Below are 21659 nucleotides of genomic sequence, written 5' to 3'. Positions count from 1 at the left end.
CTAATTTTGAGGAAAAGAAGTGTGAAGAGAGACCAAGCACAGAGACGGCCCATATTTAAGAGCTCAAAGGGAAAAGGAAAGTTGAGGAAGAGTAGAAAAGTGAGTTTTGAACAAGGAGCTCCTGACCCTGGTTTAAATCTGCCTCTAATAGCAGGTCCAAAGAACGAACCAGTTTATCGCGCCTATAAGGTGAGAGATTTGGAAGCATTGGTTAAACAACTTCCACCAATAACTGAGGGAGGAGCTAGCTGGTTGAGAAGGCTGGGCGCGCTGACCGAAGGAGAAGAATTAGCGCTGGGCGATTTTCGCGCTTTGGCCGGACGTTGTATGCTGGGTGGTGGGTTAGCAGATGTAGAGCAGATAGCTCAAACAACCAGATATGCAAATGACCTACAATACCATGAGGTGCAGAATGACTTAGCAGATGCAGTCCGGGAGAAGTACCCAACTCCTAACTCTGGAGCCATTCCAAAAATTATTTGGGATCCTAAAAACACACCCAGAGAGTTTTTAGCTAAAGCAAAGGAACAATGGTTGTTAGAAACAGGAATACATCCGGGGAAGGAGGGTGAAAGTAGAGCGTGGTTTCGTTCGGCAGTGCTGGCAGGGCTGCCCAACCAGGTTGCAGTTGACTTGGAAAAGAACCCAGATTTTGCCGTTGCAGACTCGGTGCAGTGGGAGAGACATGTGACCCACAGACTTCAGCAGGAACAGGATTTGGCAAACAAACAAAAGAAAGAGTTGGAGGAGGCACAGGCGCAACTGGTAAAAATACAGCTGACGGAGGCGAGAAACAAGGCAGGAGACAGAAAGAAAGAGGATAAAGAGAGCGCAAGGAAAATAATGGTGGCAAGGCCCCAGCCTGATCCTGTGCCTGACTGGCCAAATCAGGATCCAGGTCTCTACCCTGACGATCGTTGGCCCGCCAATGCACCAAGGCAGCGTCAACCAGTGGGGAATTGGGGGACCGGTGGACCGCAGAGAGGGCGTGGTGGATCCGTGAGGGGAGGACAAAGGGCTCGGAATCCGGGGAATCCTGGCAGTGTGTCTTGGACTGCGTGTCTGAGATGTGGAGCAGAAGGACACTGGGCCCGAGACTGCCCTGAACCGCCGCAGAACTATCAGGGGCGATCCCAGGCACGAGGAGGCCCAAGACAAAGAGCTGCTTACGGGGGAGCACATCAAGCTCCAAACCCGAATGCAGCACCAGCCGCTCAGTACCCAGTAGCTGACTGGGGCTGGGAGAGGGAGCAATACTGACGGAGCCCGGAGAAACCGAACAGCGTGGGGACGGCAGAACCCATGCTGTCAATGACCGTGGAAGGCACTGAATTGCCCTTCCTGGTGGATACTGGAGCAACATACTCAACACTGAAGGACACACCAGACAGTGCGACACTTTCCTGTCACACAGTTAATGTGGTAGGCTTTTCCGGGATTCCAATGACACTGCCATTGACGGATCCAGCATTGACACAGCTGGGAAAACAGACTTTGAAACACCAATATGTGGTGTCCTCACAGGTGCCTGCAAATCTCATGGGCAGGGACCTGCTTGTGAAACTGGGAGCCACAATCATGTGCTCACCAGATGGACTGATTGTTACTCTGCCCGGAGGAAAAGAATTCCCGTGTCTGGGATCACCTTCAAAGACTCAATATCTAGTCCAGAATTCTGAACAACCCACTGCCGAAATCTACTGGGGGAGGCTGGTGGAAGAAGGCATTCTGAGACATTATCAGCTATGGAAACCCTGGATAATGAGCCTGGCCGTCTATTCCCCTCCGCGAGATCCTTTCCACGTTACACTCTTTTATGATAGGGAAGATAACGATATCTATCGGGAACAGTTCCAGTCTGATCTTGAGGGACAGACGTGGAATGTGCGAACACATAACATTTATGTTGGACCAGAAGGTGTGGCCGCGGCTGTGAAATTTACTGATGAACAACTGCCTTGGTACAATGTGGGAGAGGATTCAGCCCCTCACATTACATTGGCGGTCCACGAGGGTCATGGGCCAAGAGATCTGGGACCAATGGTCAAGCGGGCGCTGGACAACGCATGCTGGCAAACCACCCAAATTCCAAATGTCTGGTATGCACCAAAATGTAAAATATATCGCATAACTTGTTTGTCCAACGATGCAGTGATCTTAGAACATAAAGAAATCTCCAGAATACATGGCAGGGAAAGAATGGATCATCCTGATGCAGCAGCTGAGCTCTCAAAATTGCCTGATACTTTGTGGTCCGCAGGGCCCACAGATGTAGGTTTAGCTAACTGTTCGCCTGTCCTGTTCCAGCTGAAGTCTGACATACCAATTAACAGACCACAATATAAGCACAAAACTGAAGCAGAAGAAGGTATAGCTGAAACCATTGAAGGGCTGTGGAAAGCAGGAGTGCTTGAGCCCTCATGGTCATTTTGGAACACACCTATTTTGCCAGTGGAAAAACATGGGACAGGGAAGTACCGTATGGCACATGATTTGAGAGCAATAAATGCCATACTGAGGACTGACACTGTGCCTGTACCAAATCCCTACACAGCTTTGACCGAAATTACTGGGGACCAAAAGTGGTTCACATGTATTGACCTAGCGAATGCATTCTTTTGTCTCCCACTGCACGAGTCACTCAGAGACATTTTCTCTTTCACATACAGAGGCCGGAGATTTAGGTACACACGCCTACCACAAGGCTTTGCACTCTCACCAGGAATTTTCAATCAGGTGTTGAAAGAGGCATTGTCCCCATGTCAACTGCCAGAGGGCTGTACATTAATACAGTATGTTGATGATCTTCTTATTGCAGCCCCGTCAGCAGCGGCCTGTACGGCAGCATCGCTCGTGGTGTTGAGCAGATTGGCGGAGTGTGGCTTCAAAGTGAGTAAAGAAAAACTGCAGTTGGTCCGGCCAGAGGTAACATTCCTGGGCCGGGTGATCGCACACAGATCAGTGGGGTTAATGAACACACACAGAGACCAAATTCTGACACATCCAAAACCAAGAACTGTGAAGGAGTTGCTTTCCTTTCTTGGCTTGACAGGTTACAGCAGGCAGTTCATTCCGAACTATGCGGGTAAAACTGCCCCTTTAAGGGACCTGATCAAGAAAGTTGGTGTCCGAAATATGAAGGCTGAGTTGCCTTGGACGCCGGACACAGAGACAGCGTTCATTTCGCTAAAACAGGATTTGTCAAGAGCCACAGATCTGGCCACACCTAACTATGATGAGGCATTTTATCTTGATGTTTCAGAAACAAAGGGAGTTGTGAATGGTGTGTTGTTTCAGAAAAAAGGGGGAGGTAGGGATGTACTTATGTATGTTAGCATAAGATTAAATTCAACAGAAGCAAGGCATCCCACATGCACACAACACGCAGCAGGAGTAGCAAAGATAATTCAGAAAACAGCACACATAGTGAGGGAACACCCACTGAAAGTGCTTACCACACACAGTGTAGTGGCCTATGTGAACTCACAGGTATTCACAATGACTCCACTGACGCAACAAAGGTTGAGCAAAATTTTAGAGGCGCCAAATTTGATATTCACACATGAAGGAATAAATATGGCAGACCTAATGGGGTCAGGAGAACCACATGACTGTATTAAGAAAGCCCAGGTTGAAGGAAAAATCAGGGAAGATCTAAAGGCAGAGCCCATACTTGGAGCTGAGGATTGGTTCACAGATGGATGCTGCCACAGAGATGAAGAAGGATTGAAAGCGGGCTATGCAGTAGTCTGTAGAGTAGGAACTGAGTTTCAGGTGAAAGAAGCAGGAAAAATTGAGGGACAACAGTCGGCCCAGAGAGCTGAAGTGATAGCCCTAACTCGAGCCCTGAGGTTGGCTAAAAACATGAGAGTGAACATCTACACTGACTCAGCATATGCGTTTGGAGCAGCTCATGTGGAACTGGCTCAGTGGAAGAGAGCTGGGTTCAGAACGGCCACTAATACACCCATCTGTCACAAAAAGGAAATGGAGGAACTGGAAAAGGCCCTGGAGGACCCAGACGAGGTAAGTATTATAAAATGCAAAGGCCACTCACAAGCAGACAGTATGGTGGCAAAGGGAAATCAGAAAGCTGATGAAGCCGCAAAGGAAGCAGCGGGCTACAAAGGACAGAGACAAATGGTGCAGGTAACCCCAGAAGAGGAGGTTAGCACTAACAGCATGGAAGAAGTTAGACAGGCTCAGGAGGAGACATCCCCAGAGGAAAAGGGGGTGTGGGAAAACAAAGGAGCCTGGCAAGATGGCGGTTTGTGGAGGGGGCCAGATGGGCGTCCCGCTTTAACGGCCGAAATGGCGGAACAAAAGGTGAATGAGGCTCACGGGCTTGGTCACGTGGGAGTGAAACAGATGGAGAGAAATTTGTGCCGATGGTGGCATCCTGATTTGAGAAGGATGATACTGGAAAAGGCCAGAACGTGCCTAATTTGTGGGGCACACAACCCAAAGCCAGCAGTAAAACCTGAAGCTGGTAAGTTTCTCATGCCAGAAAGGCCAGGAGAAGAGGTCGTGATTGATTATACCGACATGATTGATACAGGCCCAGGTGGGGTGAGGTATTTGTTGGTGTGTGTGGATGTTCTGACTGGATGGCCCGAAGCATGGGCGACCAAACGTGAAGACGCGAAAGGTGTGATTAAGTGCTTAATCAATCATTACATTCCAAGGCATGGGTTTCCCAAGAGAATTAGATCAGACAATGGTACTCACTTCAAGAACAAAGATTTGCAAGAGGTAGAGAGGATGTTGGGAGTGCAACATAAGTTCGGGACGGTTTATCATCCTCAATCTCAAGGAAAGGTAGAGAGGATGAACCTAAATTTGAAAAACAAGTTGGCTAAAATCTGTGCGCAGACAGGGCTAAATTGGGTCGCAGCCCTGCCCATTGCTCTGATGACCATAAGATGTTCTGTTAACCAATCCACAGGTTTCACCCCTTATGAGCTGCTGACTGGGAGACAGTTTCCAGCACCCTGGACAGTGGTCCCGGTGGAGCAGCCCAGGACAAGCAACAGGTCTCATGCAGAATATTTTAATGAGTTGAAGGCTCTTGTGTCCAGCTTTACAAAACAGGTCACTTGTGAGAGACCCACGGGGAACGGAGAGGTCCCGGACGCAAAGGCAGTGTGGCTAAAGGCCATTAAGCGAAAGTGGAAGGAGCCCCGCTGGACTGGTCCGTATGAGGTGACCGCCCGGACGGCTACAGCAGTCCAGCTGAAAGGGAAAGGCGACACCTGGTACCACTGGTCGCAGTGTGCACCCGCACACGAGAGCTTGGTGGAGGAAAATTTGCCTTCAAAGAACGCAGGTGTCAAGAAACAGAGGCAGAATAAACCTCTTCACCTGTGTAACGGGCCGACCAGTAGTCCACCTGGAAGGCCGAAGAAAGAAGAGCAGCCTAGGAGGAGATCGCCGCGCCTACAGAAAGGAGTGGTAACAAATTGAGAGTTTGAAAAGGGGTGGTTTAAATAAAAAGAGTAAAAAAGGGAAAGTGGAAGGGGCTTGCTCTGTCAATTATGTTGTCTCTATCTGTATTGGTGGGTATTTTGGTGACCTGTGGTTGTTGTCTCATTCCTTGTGCCCGAAGGTTGGTAGAGAAAGTGATTGTAAAGGCAGTGGACCCTGGGGCGGTGGCCCCTATGTCCATGATGCCGATGATGGATCTGGAAGTAGTCGAGTGGACTGAGGAGTGGACAACAACCTGTGTATCGACCTCTGGTGTGCCAGAGGTCGAAAGGGGGATTGTGGGGATGAACAGAAAAGTATTTGACCAGCATAATATAATCTGCAGTATGATCATTGCTTTAACAATGTAACAGATAGCTTTAAGATGGCCTTAAGATGTTTATGCATACAAGTTATTATATTAATTTTGTATTCCAGGTGCAGTTATAACTATTTTATACATATTGCATATCTGTGCTTATTTGAGTTGATGTTCAGGTTCTTTAAAGGTCGTAAGCCTCACTGACGTGACTGTTCAGGTGATACATGCTGAGGGAAAACTAGAACATAGAAGGAATTGCAATACATGCTTACAAAACACTTATATCAGGTCATTTTATATTAAGGTTTTAGTAGAGGTTCTTGGTTAAAACATTTATTTAGTAGAAGACATACACATAGTCTCAGTGAGCCTCTGTCCAGGTGAAAGGCCAGAAGTGCAACAGGTGAATTGAGAAAGAGCATTTGAGGACGAGACACAGACAGTAGGAGGTGAAGAGGTGACACAAAGAGCATGTGAGGTCAACACGTACACACACATTAGTTAAGATTTATTTAGAGGGGAGATCAGTTATGTCTAGACAAGAAAGAGGAACAATTCATTTTAAGATAAGAACGGAAAGTACCAAGCCATGAAAATAGAAGATGATTTTCTGGGTGAAAAGTCATGATGATGTTGATCTGATCTATGTATAAAATGTATCTGTGACGCATGAAGGGGCGTCAGTAAACAAACCCTGATGTTATAAAATAATTGTTTGTGCCTTAGTAAGTCGAAGATCAATTGCTGTTTTCAGTGATCTTCCCACGTGTGAATTAAAATCTTCGTTTGACTTCACCCGGCCGGACCAGTGTGGTTATTTTTCGATCACCTCTTGTACCCTTTCTCAACTTTTGAATCTTAACAGTAGTCTATCAAATTAAGTAATCTACGTGTATTTGTTGATGAGTGCCTACCTTTTATGAAACCAGTTTGGTCAGGATGAATTAAGAGGGGGGTTATTTTCTCCAGTCTCTTTGAGAGAGTTTTGCAGATTATTTTAAGGTCTACATTTATAAGGGATATTGGACGATAGCTTGAGGGATATACAGGGTCTTTGCCTGGTTTTAGCAGGAGATTAATGTTTGCAGAATTCATATTTGATGGAAGTCTGCCCTTTTCTTTAATTTCCAACAACGTTCTGTAGAAAACTGGTGCTAGAATCGACCAGAATTCTTTGTAGAATTCTGCAGGAAAGCCGTCTGGACCTGGAGCCTTATTATTGGGCATACTTATCAGGGCTTCCTGGAGTTCACCTGGTGTCAGTGGTGAATCCAGTGCCATTGCTTGAGTGTCCAATAATTTTGGAAGAGTTATGTTGTCCAAAAACTGATCAATTTCTTTTTTAGATGGGTTTATTTGTGGTGAATACAACGTTTTATAGAAATCCCTGAAAATGTTGTTTATTTGTATCGGTTCATATATAGTTGGGTTGCGGTCACGTGGTTCTGATGCCGTGCGGAGGCAGCGCGATTTTTGAGTGGAGGGCGGAAGTAAACATGGAGGACACTGTGGAGAGTCAGGAGAGCAGCTATTGTGCAACTTTAGACCCCGTTTCTCGGGAGAGATATAAACAGATAGTTAAAAAATATATCGGACGTGATCCGTATTCTTTGAAAATGTTCGAATACACCACAGAAGTAAAGGATTTGCCTACTATCGAGGCTGTGGATATCACCAACTACTTGGTCCTCCAGACTTCTTACTACACTAGGCAGCAAATGAAAGCTTTCAAGAGTCTGGAGGCGTACAATTTTTTTGTCAGCGGGTGGGTCCACAACCTTGGAACAAAACGTCTCCGTGATGGATACAGTTTGGTGTTTGCAAGGGTGAGTGTTTGTTCTTATATTGCTTTATCTTAAACACGCTAACAGTTAGCGGTAGCGGCTTTAACGTCAACAAACATGCCACATCCTTAGGACTTCGTTAGAGTGACAGTTGTTTGTTTCAAGGTAAACCATTCTCAGCGGTCTAACGAGACACCTCTGAAGACTTGGGTAATTGCAAAGGAGGATGGAGAAGTGATTGCAGCTCATTGCAATTGTATGGCAGGGTTAGTAGCCTGTTCTCCACTGTCACTAGGCTCAAATCCGGGCTCTCAGCCGTCTGTTGCATATCCAAAATCGCCTCTGCACATCGATGCTGTTCTGCCTTAAGCTTCATTCTTTTCTCTCGTTTGAGAACTGATTCCGATCTGGGTTTTCGTTCGTAGCCGAGATTGACCGTCGGAGCCCAGTCCTCCGACTCTTCGTCATCCAAAGCACTTGGGCAGCCTATAGTCCCAATCAAGTCAATATTAGACTACTAACTTAAAAGCACTAAGTAAACGAGAATTTAACGACAACCTAATGCTAATAAGTTCGTTTGCAAACATAACATTACCTCTGACGAAGTGGTCGCTGCAGACACGGGCATTGGCAGACTCTGCTCCTCCCGACTGTAAACGTAAATTTAAAATCCATTTTTTCCTACGTTTTTCGGTTAGAATTTTCCATTTTTCTTCTCTTCGTTGGGCTATTTTTGGTACCCTAAAATACCGTTTATCAGTTTCTCTGGTCGACCTACTGGAGCATCCGTAAACACAACAGGACATAGGCATTTTGCGTACTGTCTGTCTGTGATTGTGCGCTTATCTTTTTCACTTCCGACCGCCAGTCAAATTTCGCGCTTTACGTCGACGTCACGTCTACGTCAAATGAAACCTAGCTATTGTGTTCCCAGATGAATCTTGAACAGCACATATAGTTGTTTTTTATTTATTTATTTTTAGCTGGTTTGCTAGAAATTGACCGGATTTATTACCATGTTCATAATTTTGTAGGCGTAGTCTTTGTACTAAGAATCTTGTTTTTTTTTATCAATTATCTCATTTAATTCTAGTTTTGTTTTGCGTATTTTGTTCAATGTTTCCTGATCTTGGTGGGCCGCGTAGGCTTCTTCTAGTGATTTGATGTTTTTTTCTAATTCCTGAATATTTTTGTTTTCTTTTTTCTTTTTATGTGATGAGAAAGAAATTATTTTACCTCTCATCACAGCTTTCCCTGCTTCACATAGAACAGAAGCTGATGTTTCGGGAGTGTCATTATAGTCTAAATATGAAGTCCACTCTTTTTTAAAATATTTAATAAGGTCTTCATCTTTAAGCAGTGATATATTAAATCTCCAGTTTTTTCTTGGCGTAGTATTATTCTTGTGCATTAGTGTTAAAGATACAGGAGCATGATCGCTGACAGCTATAGGATGAATCTCAGTGTCTGAAATGTCATTCAGCAGTGAGCAGCTGACCAAAAAATAATTCAGACGAGAGTAGGAGTGATGGACATGTGAGAAAAAAGTATATTCCTTACTGGTGGGGTGAAGGGAGCGCCATGCATCGCAAAGACCAAAGTCGCTCATATACTGTTTGATTATATTTGTGGACTGCCAATTACGCTGAGTTCCCGCTGTATTGAGCCTATCCATGTCTTCATTTAGTCCAAGGTTGAGGTCGCCTCCAAGAACAAGTGTGCCATCTAAGTGTTCAGAGAGTGCACTGAAAAAACCGTGAAAGAATGAGAACTTGTACTACTTGTTAAGTTACTTTGATGTTACTCTGTAAAATGATCTGAAACACGCTGTCTCATAATAAAAACCTGAGGCTACAGCCCTACACACCAACAAATCCCTCTCCTAATGAGGACACGTGATCTTTCTCTGTTAGGTATGAATACAAAGCAAAGAAGGTGTGGCTGGAGTGTATCCCAGGTTCCATGGGACGAGATGCATGGTACACACTGGAAAGGGCGCCATCCTGTCATTGGTTTAACACAGGGGTGTCGAACTCCAGGCCTCAGGGGCCAGTGTCCGGCACGTTTTAGATAACACCCTGGGTCAACACACCTGAATCAAATGATTAGTTCATTACAAGGCTTCTGGAAAACTCCAAGACATGTTGAGGCGGTTATTTACCATTAAATCAGCTGTGTTGTATCAAGGACACAGCTAAAACCTGCAGAGGCCTAGAGTTCGACACCGGTAGTTTAAAACACAAAGATGAACAACCATTCACACCTATGGGCAATTTAGAATGACCAATTAACCTAACCCCAGGTTTTAGGTTCAGAAAAGAACCTGTTCTGTTCCCTGTAAAATAACGAAACTGGAATTAATTTAAAACGTTTGCGGAATCCCACAAAACACCCCCTCATTTCTTTTGCTTTACTGTCCCATGCAGCGATCCGTAGGATATGAGCACCCCACGTGACCGCTTACAGCAAACCTCAGCAGAGTAGCGACAGCGGGAGAAGAGTTGCGCGTGCGCAGACATGGCTGCCGTCCTATGAAGCAGACCGAGCTCACGCAGAAAGTAAGTATCGCTCCTGTTCCTGTTGATCAAACACCATTAACACAGCGTCGCTGTCGCTTCTATCGACCCGCAGCAGCTGAAGCAGCCATGTGTTCAGCTGAGTCTCTGAGAGAGTTCATACAGGAGAGGCTGACTGCTGTTTGCCAACAAATCTTCTGCGAGGTTCAGAAAACCATCGTCCAGTATGAGGTAGTGATGTGTCGGTCGCGAACGAAATGGCTCTTAGAGGCGGATCTTTGACGTGAACGACGTGAGCCGACTCCTTATTGTGAGCCGGGATTTTTTTTTCTTTCTCTCACCCTCTCTCTCTCTCTCTCTCTCTCTCTCTCTCTCTCTCGCACTTTTTTCCCCTTCACTCCGCATGTGAGCCTTGTGCTTTGCGCTGGGAAGAGGGGCGGTAGTTAGCACAGGAACAGAGCGGAAGGGGGGGGACAGAGAAAGAGAGCCAGGGACAACAACATCACATTAGAAAGGTATAGTAATCATCCACAACTATTTTCAGTTGCAGATGATAAAGGATTCAGAAAGTTTATTCATGCAGGTCCATATGACAGAGAATGTGCATCTTCTTTCAGTTTTCAGACTGAACTTACAGACACAGAGACAACATGCTGACATAGTACAGTGGGAACACAAGGACAGGGATGACTAGACAGGAGACATGGGACCAGGGCAGGTGCATAGACACAGACCAGACACTCAGCAGTGTGAGCATGGAAACCAGAACCTAAGAACAAGAAAATCTTAACAAGAATTCAACCGAAACATAAGACAATATAAATCAAAACAAAACCACTCAGTCATCAGACTCAGAACTATGACAAGATTCAAGAAGTTTATTTTCATGTACACCGCAAAACAGAATCGGTTTTGCAGAGCAATGAAATTCTTACTTTGCAGGTTCTCTTCACACGGCTAAAAAAAGAAATAATAAGTATAATAGTGCTTTGTAGATCTTGTAGCTTATGTGTGAGTGTAAACAGAATTTTAAAGCGCAAGTACCGTAATTGTCGGGCTATAAGCCGCTACTTTTTGCACAAGCTTTGAACCCTGCGGCTTTTAGTCAGGTGCGGCTTTTCTATGGATTGTCCATGATTTTTGTCATATCGTAAGATGATTTGTTTTGTTTGTTCCACTGTTGTACGGCACTACGTTGCCTGGCGGAAGGATCGGGGTTCAAGAGTGGTATGTTAGTCACATGTCCGTCCGCCAGGCAACGTAGTGCCGTACGAAGTAGTGCGAAAAACAAACTTCAAAGTAGCGCTACGCGTTCAGCAGGAGGCGTGGATGATGAGCAGCGATAAACTTGCGAAAAGCAAATTATGCTCAACTCCACCGGTGGATTCTGACAGCGTGGAAAAGTGTGAAAACATCCACGATCACCAACGGATTTCGAAGGGCTGGACTGCTGCATGATGGAGAGGAGGACACCGCCACGGCCCTTCTGAGGGTGTTCGACTCTGACACTGACAACGAGGATTTCTTTGGTTTTGAAAGTGACAACGAAGGAAAGAAGCTTAGAGTGGATGACGAAGCCATCCTGAGCCTGTTCGTATCCGACACTGGAGAAGAGGACTTTGGTGGTTTTAGTGCGCAGGAAGAAGAGAAAGATGGTGGTGAATGACTGACTTTTCTTCTTGTTAAAGCCGTGTCACTGCACCTGAGCCTAAAAGGTAGTCCGAATCTATTTTTCTGGTGTGCTGTAGGTTACTGTTATGTACTACATGTGCAAATATGTACCCATAACTTGTTTTTCAAAATATTAATAAAAGGGGTGTGTCTCCAAACAGCCATCTCTTTCCTGACAATTCGCTTTGTGCATAATCTCTTACATATGATAAGTCAACATTGAAACACCTGCGGCTTTTAGTCAGGTGCGGCTAATGTATGTACAAAACAGGATTTTCCCCTGATTTTAGCTTGCGCGGCTAATATTCAGGTGCGCTTTGTAGTCCGGGAAATACGGTAGTTGCAACACTGTCACAGTGATAATATATACAGAATATGCAATATTAAGGTGTATATGTAGAGATGTACAAAATTGCAAATTTACAGTTATGGATAAACAGTTTGACATAGTCAGTGATTCAGTAGCCTGATGGCCCGTGGATAGAAACTGCTTTTTAGTTAATCCAAATTTTCTCAGCTTTCTTAGATTCATCGTTGAGCCTTCTTGATGAGCTGCCGTGTGTTATGGGTCCAGTTGAGTTCCTCACTGATGTGGGTGGTGAGGAACTTGAAGGTCTTCACCCTCTCCACCTGAGTCCCGTTGGTGTGTGTTGGGGCGTGCTGGTCTTTCCTCATCCCAGGTCAATAATCAAATCTTTAGTCTACTCAGCATTTAAGGAGAGATCATTTTCCAGGACACCAGCTGAGCCACCTATTCCCTTTAGGCCGTCTCCTTTCCACCAGTGATCAGGCCAACGATGGTTGTGTTGTCAGCGAACTTAATGATGGAGGTGTTCCTCCTGGAGGGGACACAGTCATGAGTGAAGAGGGTGTACAGGAGTGGACTGAGCACACAGTCTTGGGGAGTCCCTGTGCTCACTATCTTTGTACCTGATGTCCTGGTACCAACTCTGCCTGTGAGGAAGTCTAGGACCCAGCGACAGAGGAGGGGTGTCAGTCCAAGAGGAGAGAGCTTTTCCACCAGTCTGTTTGGGATGGTGGTGTTAGATTCTGAGCTGTAGTCTAAACAGCATTTGAATGTAGATGTACTTATTTTTGAGGTGTGAGAGGGCTGTGTAGATGGCTGTATTAACGGCATCTTCAGTAGAACGATTCTTCCAATATGTCCAAGGAGCTTGCAAAGAAAAGCGTCTGGACTTCTTTAAGTTACTTGAAGACGTTTCACCTCTCATCCGAGAAGCTTCTTCAGTTCTAAGGTCAAATGGTGGAGACTCTCAGGTGGGGACTCTACACCATTTGACCTTAGAACTGAAGAAGCTTCTCGGATGAGAGGTGAAACGTCTTCAAGTAACTTAAAGAAGTCCAGACGCTTTTCTTTGCAAGCTCCTTTGACTACGATGACCTGGATGACTGAGAACCTTCACAGACATTCTTCCAATATACAAATTGCAGAGGGTCTAATGTGTCCGGGATGGCTTCTTTGATATGGGACATGACTATCCTCTCAAAACACTTCATTACAATAGAAGTGAGTGCAATTGGGCAATAGTCATTCAAACAGATTATGTTGTTTTTCTTGGCGAGGGGCACTATGATGGTGGACTTGAAGCATGTGGGCACAGCTGACCATGTGAGGGACAAATTGAAAATGTCTGTAAACAACTCAGCCAGCTCTGAAGAGTAGACCCTCAAAGCACGGCCAGGGATGTAGTCAGGGCCGGCTGCTTTTCAGGGGTTAGTCCTCCTCAGAACCTTGCATACCTCAGCCGAAGTCAGAGTGAGTGAAGAGCTCTGTGCTACCTCTGCTGATAAAATTCCTCTGTTTTGGTTGGTGTTGAGGGTGTTGAAGCGAGCGTACAACTCAGCTCATCTGGTAGCGTTTTGCAGCTGACTGTGACTCTGCTGCTACTCTGCTGGAAATCAGCGATGTGTTGCAGGCCCTGCCACATGCGTCGGGATCTGGTGCTGATACCAGAGCTTGATGAATGGCCCCCTCCATATCCTCGGTAAAGTAACTGATTTTACAGGTGGGTGGAAGGATGGTAATGGGCTCAGTTGTATCTGTGTTGGTGATGAATTGATGTGACAATCCATCTAGTTTGGTGTTGCAGGGATCTGGTAGAGTAAAGAACAACAACAACAAAAAAACAGTAAAAAAAAAAAGAAAGAAAGAAAAGTAAAAAGAAACAGGGACCCAAAGGCATGACAGGCTGCAAGCCATTTGATAGTTCTTAAGTACGTTAAGTTTTGATGGTTGGTCCAAATGATGAAAGATTGTTCTGTCCACTCTAACAGAAGACACCATTCCTCAAGGGCCAACAGTTCTCGCTCACCAACATCATAATTTCACTCAGTAGGGGTTGAACCATGGGAAAAAAGGCACAGGCTTGTAGCATCAGTTGAGGCATCAGCCTCAGCATTGAATGGTTTGCTAGTGTCTGGATGAGTCAGGATGTACAGAAGTGAACAGATGTTTTAGTTGCCTAAAGGCTGAGTCTGCCTCAGGTGACCAAGTGAAAAGGATGTCCGAGAAGTGGGCGAGCTGCAGGCAGAGCGACTGGTGGATATAGAGAAAGGTGACAAACTGGCAAAAAGGAGATGTGGATGCTGGTCTTAAATAATGCTATTACATCAACCATGATCTTCAACAGGTAAGCGTTGCAGGTGCACTCATGAATGAATTGTAAATGTGTAATTCTTAAACATATTTAATGGTAATAAACGAAATTTCTGAGTAAAATAATCAATGAATTAATGTAATTGTGCTTTAGGGAATAAACAGCAGGACTTAAACTCAAAGATTAATTTCCATCTAGAGCTGTAGTTTTTCCCAAAGACAATTTGATGTTGGTGTTGGTCTGATGGAAATGTAGCTGCTGTTACAGTAACAGCTGGTTCTTCAGTGAGAGGAGCAAAAAACGCACATCTATGATCCATTTGAATTTTTTGGTCTGCAAAAAAGTGAATACACCTTAACAAAACCTGTGTTTGTGTGACTGCATTACACTCCCACTGCTAGGGAACCTGAACAATAACCAGAACAAAGTCTGAAATAAAAGCTGCCAAACAACTGCACGACTGAGCCACGCTTTATTTTATAGAATTAACAAAAGGTTTTATGTTGTGACATGTGAAGGTGAAAATGATGCAAAACCTGTTTAATAGCTTTTGACCTGAAGGCAGGATTACAGTTTAACTCTGGAATGAAACACACCTCAGTCACAGGTGAAACAGCAACATTTTACTCCTCCCCTTACGTCACTCAAATGCAACAAACCAGGAAACAGGAAGTTCTTTGTCCTCAGTAAAGAGAGACGCACAGACGATCAGACTGAGCTAAGACCAAACTAGCAGCTTCCTCTGAGTGAGTCCAGCTACAGGAGAGAAAAGTGGAAAACTCCAACACTGCTGCTTCAAGCTGCTGACGCTCCACACACTGAATGTGAGTTTGAGCAAAAACACGGCTCAAAGGAAGTTACAGTGAAGGTGGTAGAGGAGGGAGGGGAGCCAGGACTGACTGTACTTCCTGTCTGCTGTTTTCAGCTTCACTCACAGACTCAATGGCTTCTAGATCAGAGGAGGATCTCTGCTGTCCGGTCTGTCAGGAGGTCTTCAGAGATCCTGTTCTTCTGTCATGTAGCCACAGCTTTTGTAAAGACTGTCTGAAGAGATGGTGGAAAGAGAGACCAACACACGAGTGTCCAGTTTGTAACAGAAGATCTTCAAGGGAGGATCCACCTTTTAATCTGGCTTTAAAGAACCTGCGTGAGTCGTTCTTACAGGAGAGAGATCAGAGAGCTTCAGAGGCTCTCTGCAGTCTGCACTCTGAGAAACTCAAACTCTTCTGTCTGGACCATCAGCAGCCAGTGTGTGTCGTCTGCAGAGACTCAGAAAAACACACCAATCACAGATTCAGACCCATCGATGAAGCTGCACGACAACACAAGAAGGAACTTCAGGAAACTCTGGAGCCCTTAAAGAAGAAGTTAAAGGTTTGCAAACGAGTTCAAGTGAAGTTTGATCAAACAGCAGAACACATTAAGGTCCAGGCCCGACACACAGAGAGGCAGATTAAGGAGCAGTTTAAGGAGCTTCACCAGTTTCTAGCAGAGGAAGAGGAGGCCAGGCTGGCTGCACTGAGGGAGGAAGAGGAGCAGAAGAGTGGGATGATGAAGGAGAAGATGGAGGCTCTGAGCAGAGAGATAGCAGCTCTTTCAGACACAGTCAGAGCCACAGAGGAGGAGCTGAGAGCTGAAGACGTCTCATTCCTGCACAACTACAAGGCTGCAGTGGAAAGAGTCCAGCGCTGCCCCCTGCTGGATGATCCACAGCTGCCCTCAGGAGCTCTGATAGACCAGGCCAAACACCTGGGCAACCTGACCTTCAACATCTGGAACAACATGAAGGACATGGTCTCCTACACTCCTCTCATTCTGGACCCAAACACTGCTCATCCAGAACTCATCCTGTCTGAAGATCTGACCAGTGTGAGATATGGAGGAGAGAAGCAGCAGCTTCCTGATAATCCAGAGAGGTTTGATTTGTTCTACTCTGTCCTGGGCTCTGAGGGCTTTAACTCAGGGACTCACAGCTGGGATGTTGAAGTTGGAGACAGTAAAGGGTGGGAACTGGGTGTGTTAGCAGAGTCTGTGCAGAGGAAGGGACTGATACAGTCTGGATTATGGAGAATATGGTTCTATGAAGGTAAATACTCAGCACGCTCATCAGCTCCATCCACTGCTCTCTCAGTCCAGAAGAAGCTCCAGAGGATCAGAGTGAATCTGGACTGGAACAGAGGAAAGCTGTTGTTCTCTGATCCTGATACTAACACACACATACACACCTTCACACACACTTTCACTCACAGGATGTTCCCATATATTCAAACTTTGCGTAAAGTGAAGGTGTGTCCGTTGAAGGTGTCAGTGCACTAAAAAAAGAGCATGTTGGATTTACTTAATTCATTAGTGGACATTGGTTGCACACATTTTTTTTTGCTTTGGCAGAAACTTACACAACTTATTTAAATCAACACACCTGATTCATATTCAATAATACGGAATATTTTAGTCCTTCACAATTTTGTCATTTTATTGCAACACTATTCAATAACTGTTACCCCAATACTACTTGGTGACTTAAATACTACATGTTGTCTTCATATTACATATGACATGTTCAACAAAGTCTAGAGTCTGGCTAACATAAAAATTGAATGGATTTACAACAACTACCATTCTCCTATCTTTATCCGGGTTGTAGGGCTTACGTTGCGATAGGTTAAGCCGCAGGGTACACCCTGGACAGCTCTATCACATAGAGATAAACAACCATTTGCACTCACATTCATAGGCAATTTGGAATAACCAACACACCCAACTCCAATTGTGTGACTGTTAACTGTGGGAGAAAACCAGAATACCCAGAGGGAACCCACTGCAAACTAGCCAGACTGTGGATTTGAACTTAGGACCTTCTTGCGGTGAGGTAACTGCCCTAAACACAATGCCACCATTCCAGACTTAATGAGAGCAGGAAAGCTATAATTACAAGGCTTGATGCAGCTTTTTCTGTAGGTTTTTGTCCTGCAGTTTGAAATCTTGTGCGATCTTGTTGATTTCATGAGTCCAGCAACTAACCACTCTTCTCGTTTGGCTCTTGGCGAAGGCAGTCGCACTTTTCTCCTCTCCTCCTCTCCCTTATCTTCCCTGCTTAGCCTCTTGTGTCCTTGTCTTGTCTCGTATGTATTACTTTCTCTGGAACACTCTCTCACAGTCTGTGTCTAAAAACCTAAAAGAGAATTAAGGATTTGATCAACTGGTCTCTGAATGCTATTGACACCCTTTTCTCAACAAGAAGTCTGGGCTTGGGAGAGCCCGAGTGCCCTGGAGGGACTTTCCCTGCTGAGTACACGATGTCTCCATGCAGACATGGAGGGTCGTGTGCCTGGCGGGACTGTCGATCAAGGACGCTGAAGATATCTACCTATTCGGAACCATGCAGGGCATCCTGCGTGTGGCGAATAAAATTTGAACTTGAACTTACTAGATTGTATCATGTCATCTCAACAAGAACAAATTAAGTTGATGAATTTCATATAGATCCTACATGATTTCATTACGTTCACCACAAAAACATGAAATTATTTTGTTCAAATTATAAGTTCGATTTTTGTAAATGTAAGAACCAACCAATTTCCTTTTTGGTATACCAACAAAAGTAGAGGTGACTGCTTGACTTGACTGAGATGGATACCTTCCTCAAACCACAATCTGAAGCTCACGAGTGGAAATTGCATGCGGTGTTGGGAGATTTAGCATTGTTACATTACTGACTTATTTCCCTCAAACATGATATGAACAATTTTATATACCCTCTCTGCATATCATGTAATTTCTACAATATATAGTTACACTTAACTTTAACCCTTTAAAGCCGGTCGGAGCGGACACGCTCCATTTTGCGTAACTATTTTAAAATACCGGTAGGACTGCAACCACGTGAGCTAGCGCAATATTTTTTTTTGCATATGAAACCGGAGGAGTTGTACTTACATCTTATGCCATCAGCTTGTCCTAGGTCACAGTTTCCTTCCACATATAGCTTTGCAAAAACTGCATAAAAAGCACTTGCAGCAACGAAAACATAATATTCCAGAAACACACTTTGCCGATCCGATCAGCTGTTCATAACACTTCCTACGTCCATCAGCGTGAACTGTCGCATGTCCGCCATGACCTGGCCGAAACTGGAAGTGACGTCATTTTGCGGAAATGTAGTTTTTTACCATCAGGGCCTCAGGGCCTATACTGGTGTTTTTAAAAGTTATGTTTGACTTTATGACTTTCTGTGTCGTTTCTGGGATGCTTAGGACTCATATTGCACTGCTGGAAATAGTTTATTTTGATGCATTTGCTGCTTTTTTGCAAATTTGCATTATAATATTTATTTTGGTTTTTCCTGCAGTATATGAAAATTGGTGTATTTCAAAAATAAAACTATAAAGACACTCAAAATAAGTTTCCTGTGGTGGGAAACAATTTTGTGCAACTTTTTTGTATTTACAGTTTTGAGGGATAAGCCTCTTAAATTTCTCTAACTACAAATATATGTTAAAAAACCAAAAACGATTTTCAATTTTTTTGTAGTTTATTGCACTTTTTTGCAATTTATGTAAGTACTATGCACTTAATGCATGCATATTATTAAAATTTGGGCTATAATGGTTGTATTGATGTATAGCAACTTGAAATGCTCCCAAAAATGGTTCCACAGCATGTAAAAATATAATATAAGCTCTGGCGGACTTGGTTCTATGGTAGGTCTTAAAGGGTTAAAGTATAAGGCAATTGTGTTGAATTCAGGCAAGATGCTTACATAAATTCAAGAGATGGCCAATCCCTTTTTTGAGGATGATGATATTTCTAATGTTGTTTCCTGTCAGTGAGTTGAAGCTGTTAAACTGCAGCTGTCCTCCTGCTGCCTCGTTGTTCCAAAGCTCTTTGTTTCTCTTTTAGTTCTCACTGTTTCTTTCTGTTTCTGCTGTCCACCTTTTCACATGGAAAATCATTTCACTGTTTCTCACTGAATGACTCCCCAAACTAGATTTGAAATTCTATCAAGTTTCTAATCATTACAAGTGATTCATGTTTCTATTTGATGTGTAAATGGAGATGATTTAGTTTGCTGGGATATGGACTGACATGTGTTGAATGGGAGGAGCAGTTTGTTGTTGTCTTCTTGTCTGTTTATGACAACAATAAATATGTTGTTGAAACAATGATTCATGTTTAACTCCATATATGAAATGTTTCTGATCTTTGAATTCTGTTTGATTAAAGACTTTCTTCATGACACAAATGAGATTTCAGTGTATTAATAGAACTAAATAAGCTCAGAGTTGAAAGGCTGGAGTATTATGTACGTGCTTCACTGTCAGGATCTTCAGGGGGATTCAAAGGGAAACATCAAACTGCTGTAATGAGATAAACTTGTATAAAAGGCCCCAAAGTTCATAGAATAGTTTTATTGGTGTTTATAAGTTTATATAAGTTCATTTAATGTTCAGTCTTCTGTCAGTTTGGGCCAGCCCACCTTCTAGTGACGATTAATAAGGTGGGCAGTTTAATGTCGGATGAGCAGTGTTGGTCCGGAGGGGGTGCACTGAATGGGGAATGTTATGTGTGCGTAAATGACAAGTAAGTATTGGCCTGTGTTGTATTTTGCCATTGTTTGTGTCAGTACTGTAGTATGTTACCATTTAGGAGCTAATGTAGTCCATAGTTGGAGTGGTAGGCCACGCATGCAACGCGTGAGTTCACCCTCATTTCATATGCTAATTTATGTTGTTAGCTTACCCCGGTTTAGCTTTGTTGACGCATGACGGTCGCTCGTATGTCCATAACGTCATTCCTGTGTTATCAGACCTTCTCTGTATGTTGTATGTGATGCTTGTGATTGTTTACTTTAAAGTAGCGGAGTTTGTAGCGAACAATTAGGTACGAGGATTAATAAAATAGCAAACATAGTTCGACCGGAAGTATGGCGTTCCTGCTTGCCCTTCGCAATAAGAGCATTACAGCTGATTATAATGCGGACGCTTTACTTTTTTTTTATATTATAACTATCGGAAGTTCCTATGTCCCCACGGTAACTTAACCTCGCACTAATGCCGTTTAGTTGCATAGTGTGAGCAGTTTGAAGTGTACTATATTTTTGTGATCTTTATATTTAATTATGTTAACTATATTGTATTATGTCTGTATTTGAGTGTTTTACTTGTCTATTCTCTTTATTTATCGTTATTTCCATTGTTTATTTCCTTTGTAGAAAACCACACACACACACCTATGTACACCCGCTGTGTTTACAGCCCCAGAAATTGAGTGGTGACAATAAAGTGCCTCAAACCTCAAGCTCCCTTCTTCTCTCATACACTGGGACAATTTGGCCTTCAGTGGTGATCTGGCCGACACACCGGGGTGACCGTAGTGCTCAAAGACTGAATCAGTGCCACAGCCGTGCCTATCTTTGATATCTCCACTACAAAACTAGTTGTGCTGAACACACTTATCACACTTTGTCTCCATCCCGGATCATCAGAATATAATGAACATGTGTGAAGAGCCGACAAATGCTGCTCCCCTCTCAGCATGATGAGCTCCAACCTTTGTTAACAGGAAAACAGGAAACATGAGGCAGCTTTCAGAGACAGTAACCAACTGTGGCCACAAGATGGCAGCAGCTGATCTGAGATCCTTTATTGGACAGAATGATTCTGCTCTGTGACGTCATCATATATATATATATATATATATATATATATATATATATATATATATATATATATATATATATATATGCATTTATTACTTGCTGGACTACTGTAATTCATTATTATCAGGATGTCCAAAAGACTCACTGAAAAGCCTTCAGCTAATTCAAAATGCTGCAGCAAGAGTCCTGACAGGGACTAGAAAGAGAGAGCATATTTCTCTTGTTTTGGCTTCCCTTCATTGGCTTCCTGTTAAATCCAGAATTGAATTCAAAATCCTGCTCCTCACATACAAGGTCTTAAATAATCAGGCCCCATCTTATCTTAATGACCTTGTAGTACCATATCACCCTATTAGAGCACTTCGCTCTCGCTCTGCAGGCCTACTTGTTGTTCCTAGAGTATTTAAAAGTAGAATGGGAGGCAGAGCCTTCAGTTTTCAGGCCCCTCCTCTGTGGAATCCGACGGAGTCCGGCACAGTGGGGGTCAGCCATGTCTCCGTGAAGCACAGAATGTTGCAGTCCCTCATGTCACGTTGGAAGGTGACTCTTGCTCTTAGGTCATCGAGCTTGTTCTCCATGGATTGTATGTTGGCCAGTAGGATACTGGGCAGTGGTGCGCAATGCGCC

At 44.0% G+C, this 21659-nt stretch overlaps 1 protein-coding gene across 1 annotated transcript; it reads left to right on the top strand.

Annotated features, from left to right (window-relative positions):
- The first annotated feature begins 15232 nt into the window (after window positions 1-15232).
- LOC308405267 (nuclear factor 7, brain-like) lies at window positions 15233-19919 on the top strand. Its single transcript, XM_080895773.1, has one exon. The coding sequence runs from the start codon at window positions 15317-15319 to the stop codon at window positions 16688-16690; it is 1374 nt and encodes a 457-aa protein (XP_080751899.1). The 5' UTR covers window positions 15233-15316; the 3' UTR covers window positions 16691-19919.
- The last annotated feature ends 1740 nt before the right edge of the window (window positions 19920-21659 follow it).

This window comes from Rhamphochromis sp. 'chilingali', assembly GCF_963969265.1.
Source record: "Rhamphochromis sp. 'chilingali' genome assembly, chromosome: 1".
In the NCBI taxonomy this organism is placed as follows: domain Eukaryota; kingdom Metazoa; phylum Chordata; class Actinopteri; order Cichliformes; family Cichlidae; genus Rhamphochromis; species Rhamphochromis sp. 'chilingali'.
The sequence above is the reverse complement of the archived record's forward strand: the minus strand, read 5'-3'. Positions and strand labels throughout refer to the sequence as shown.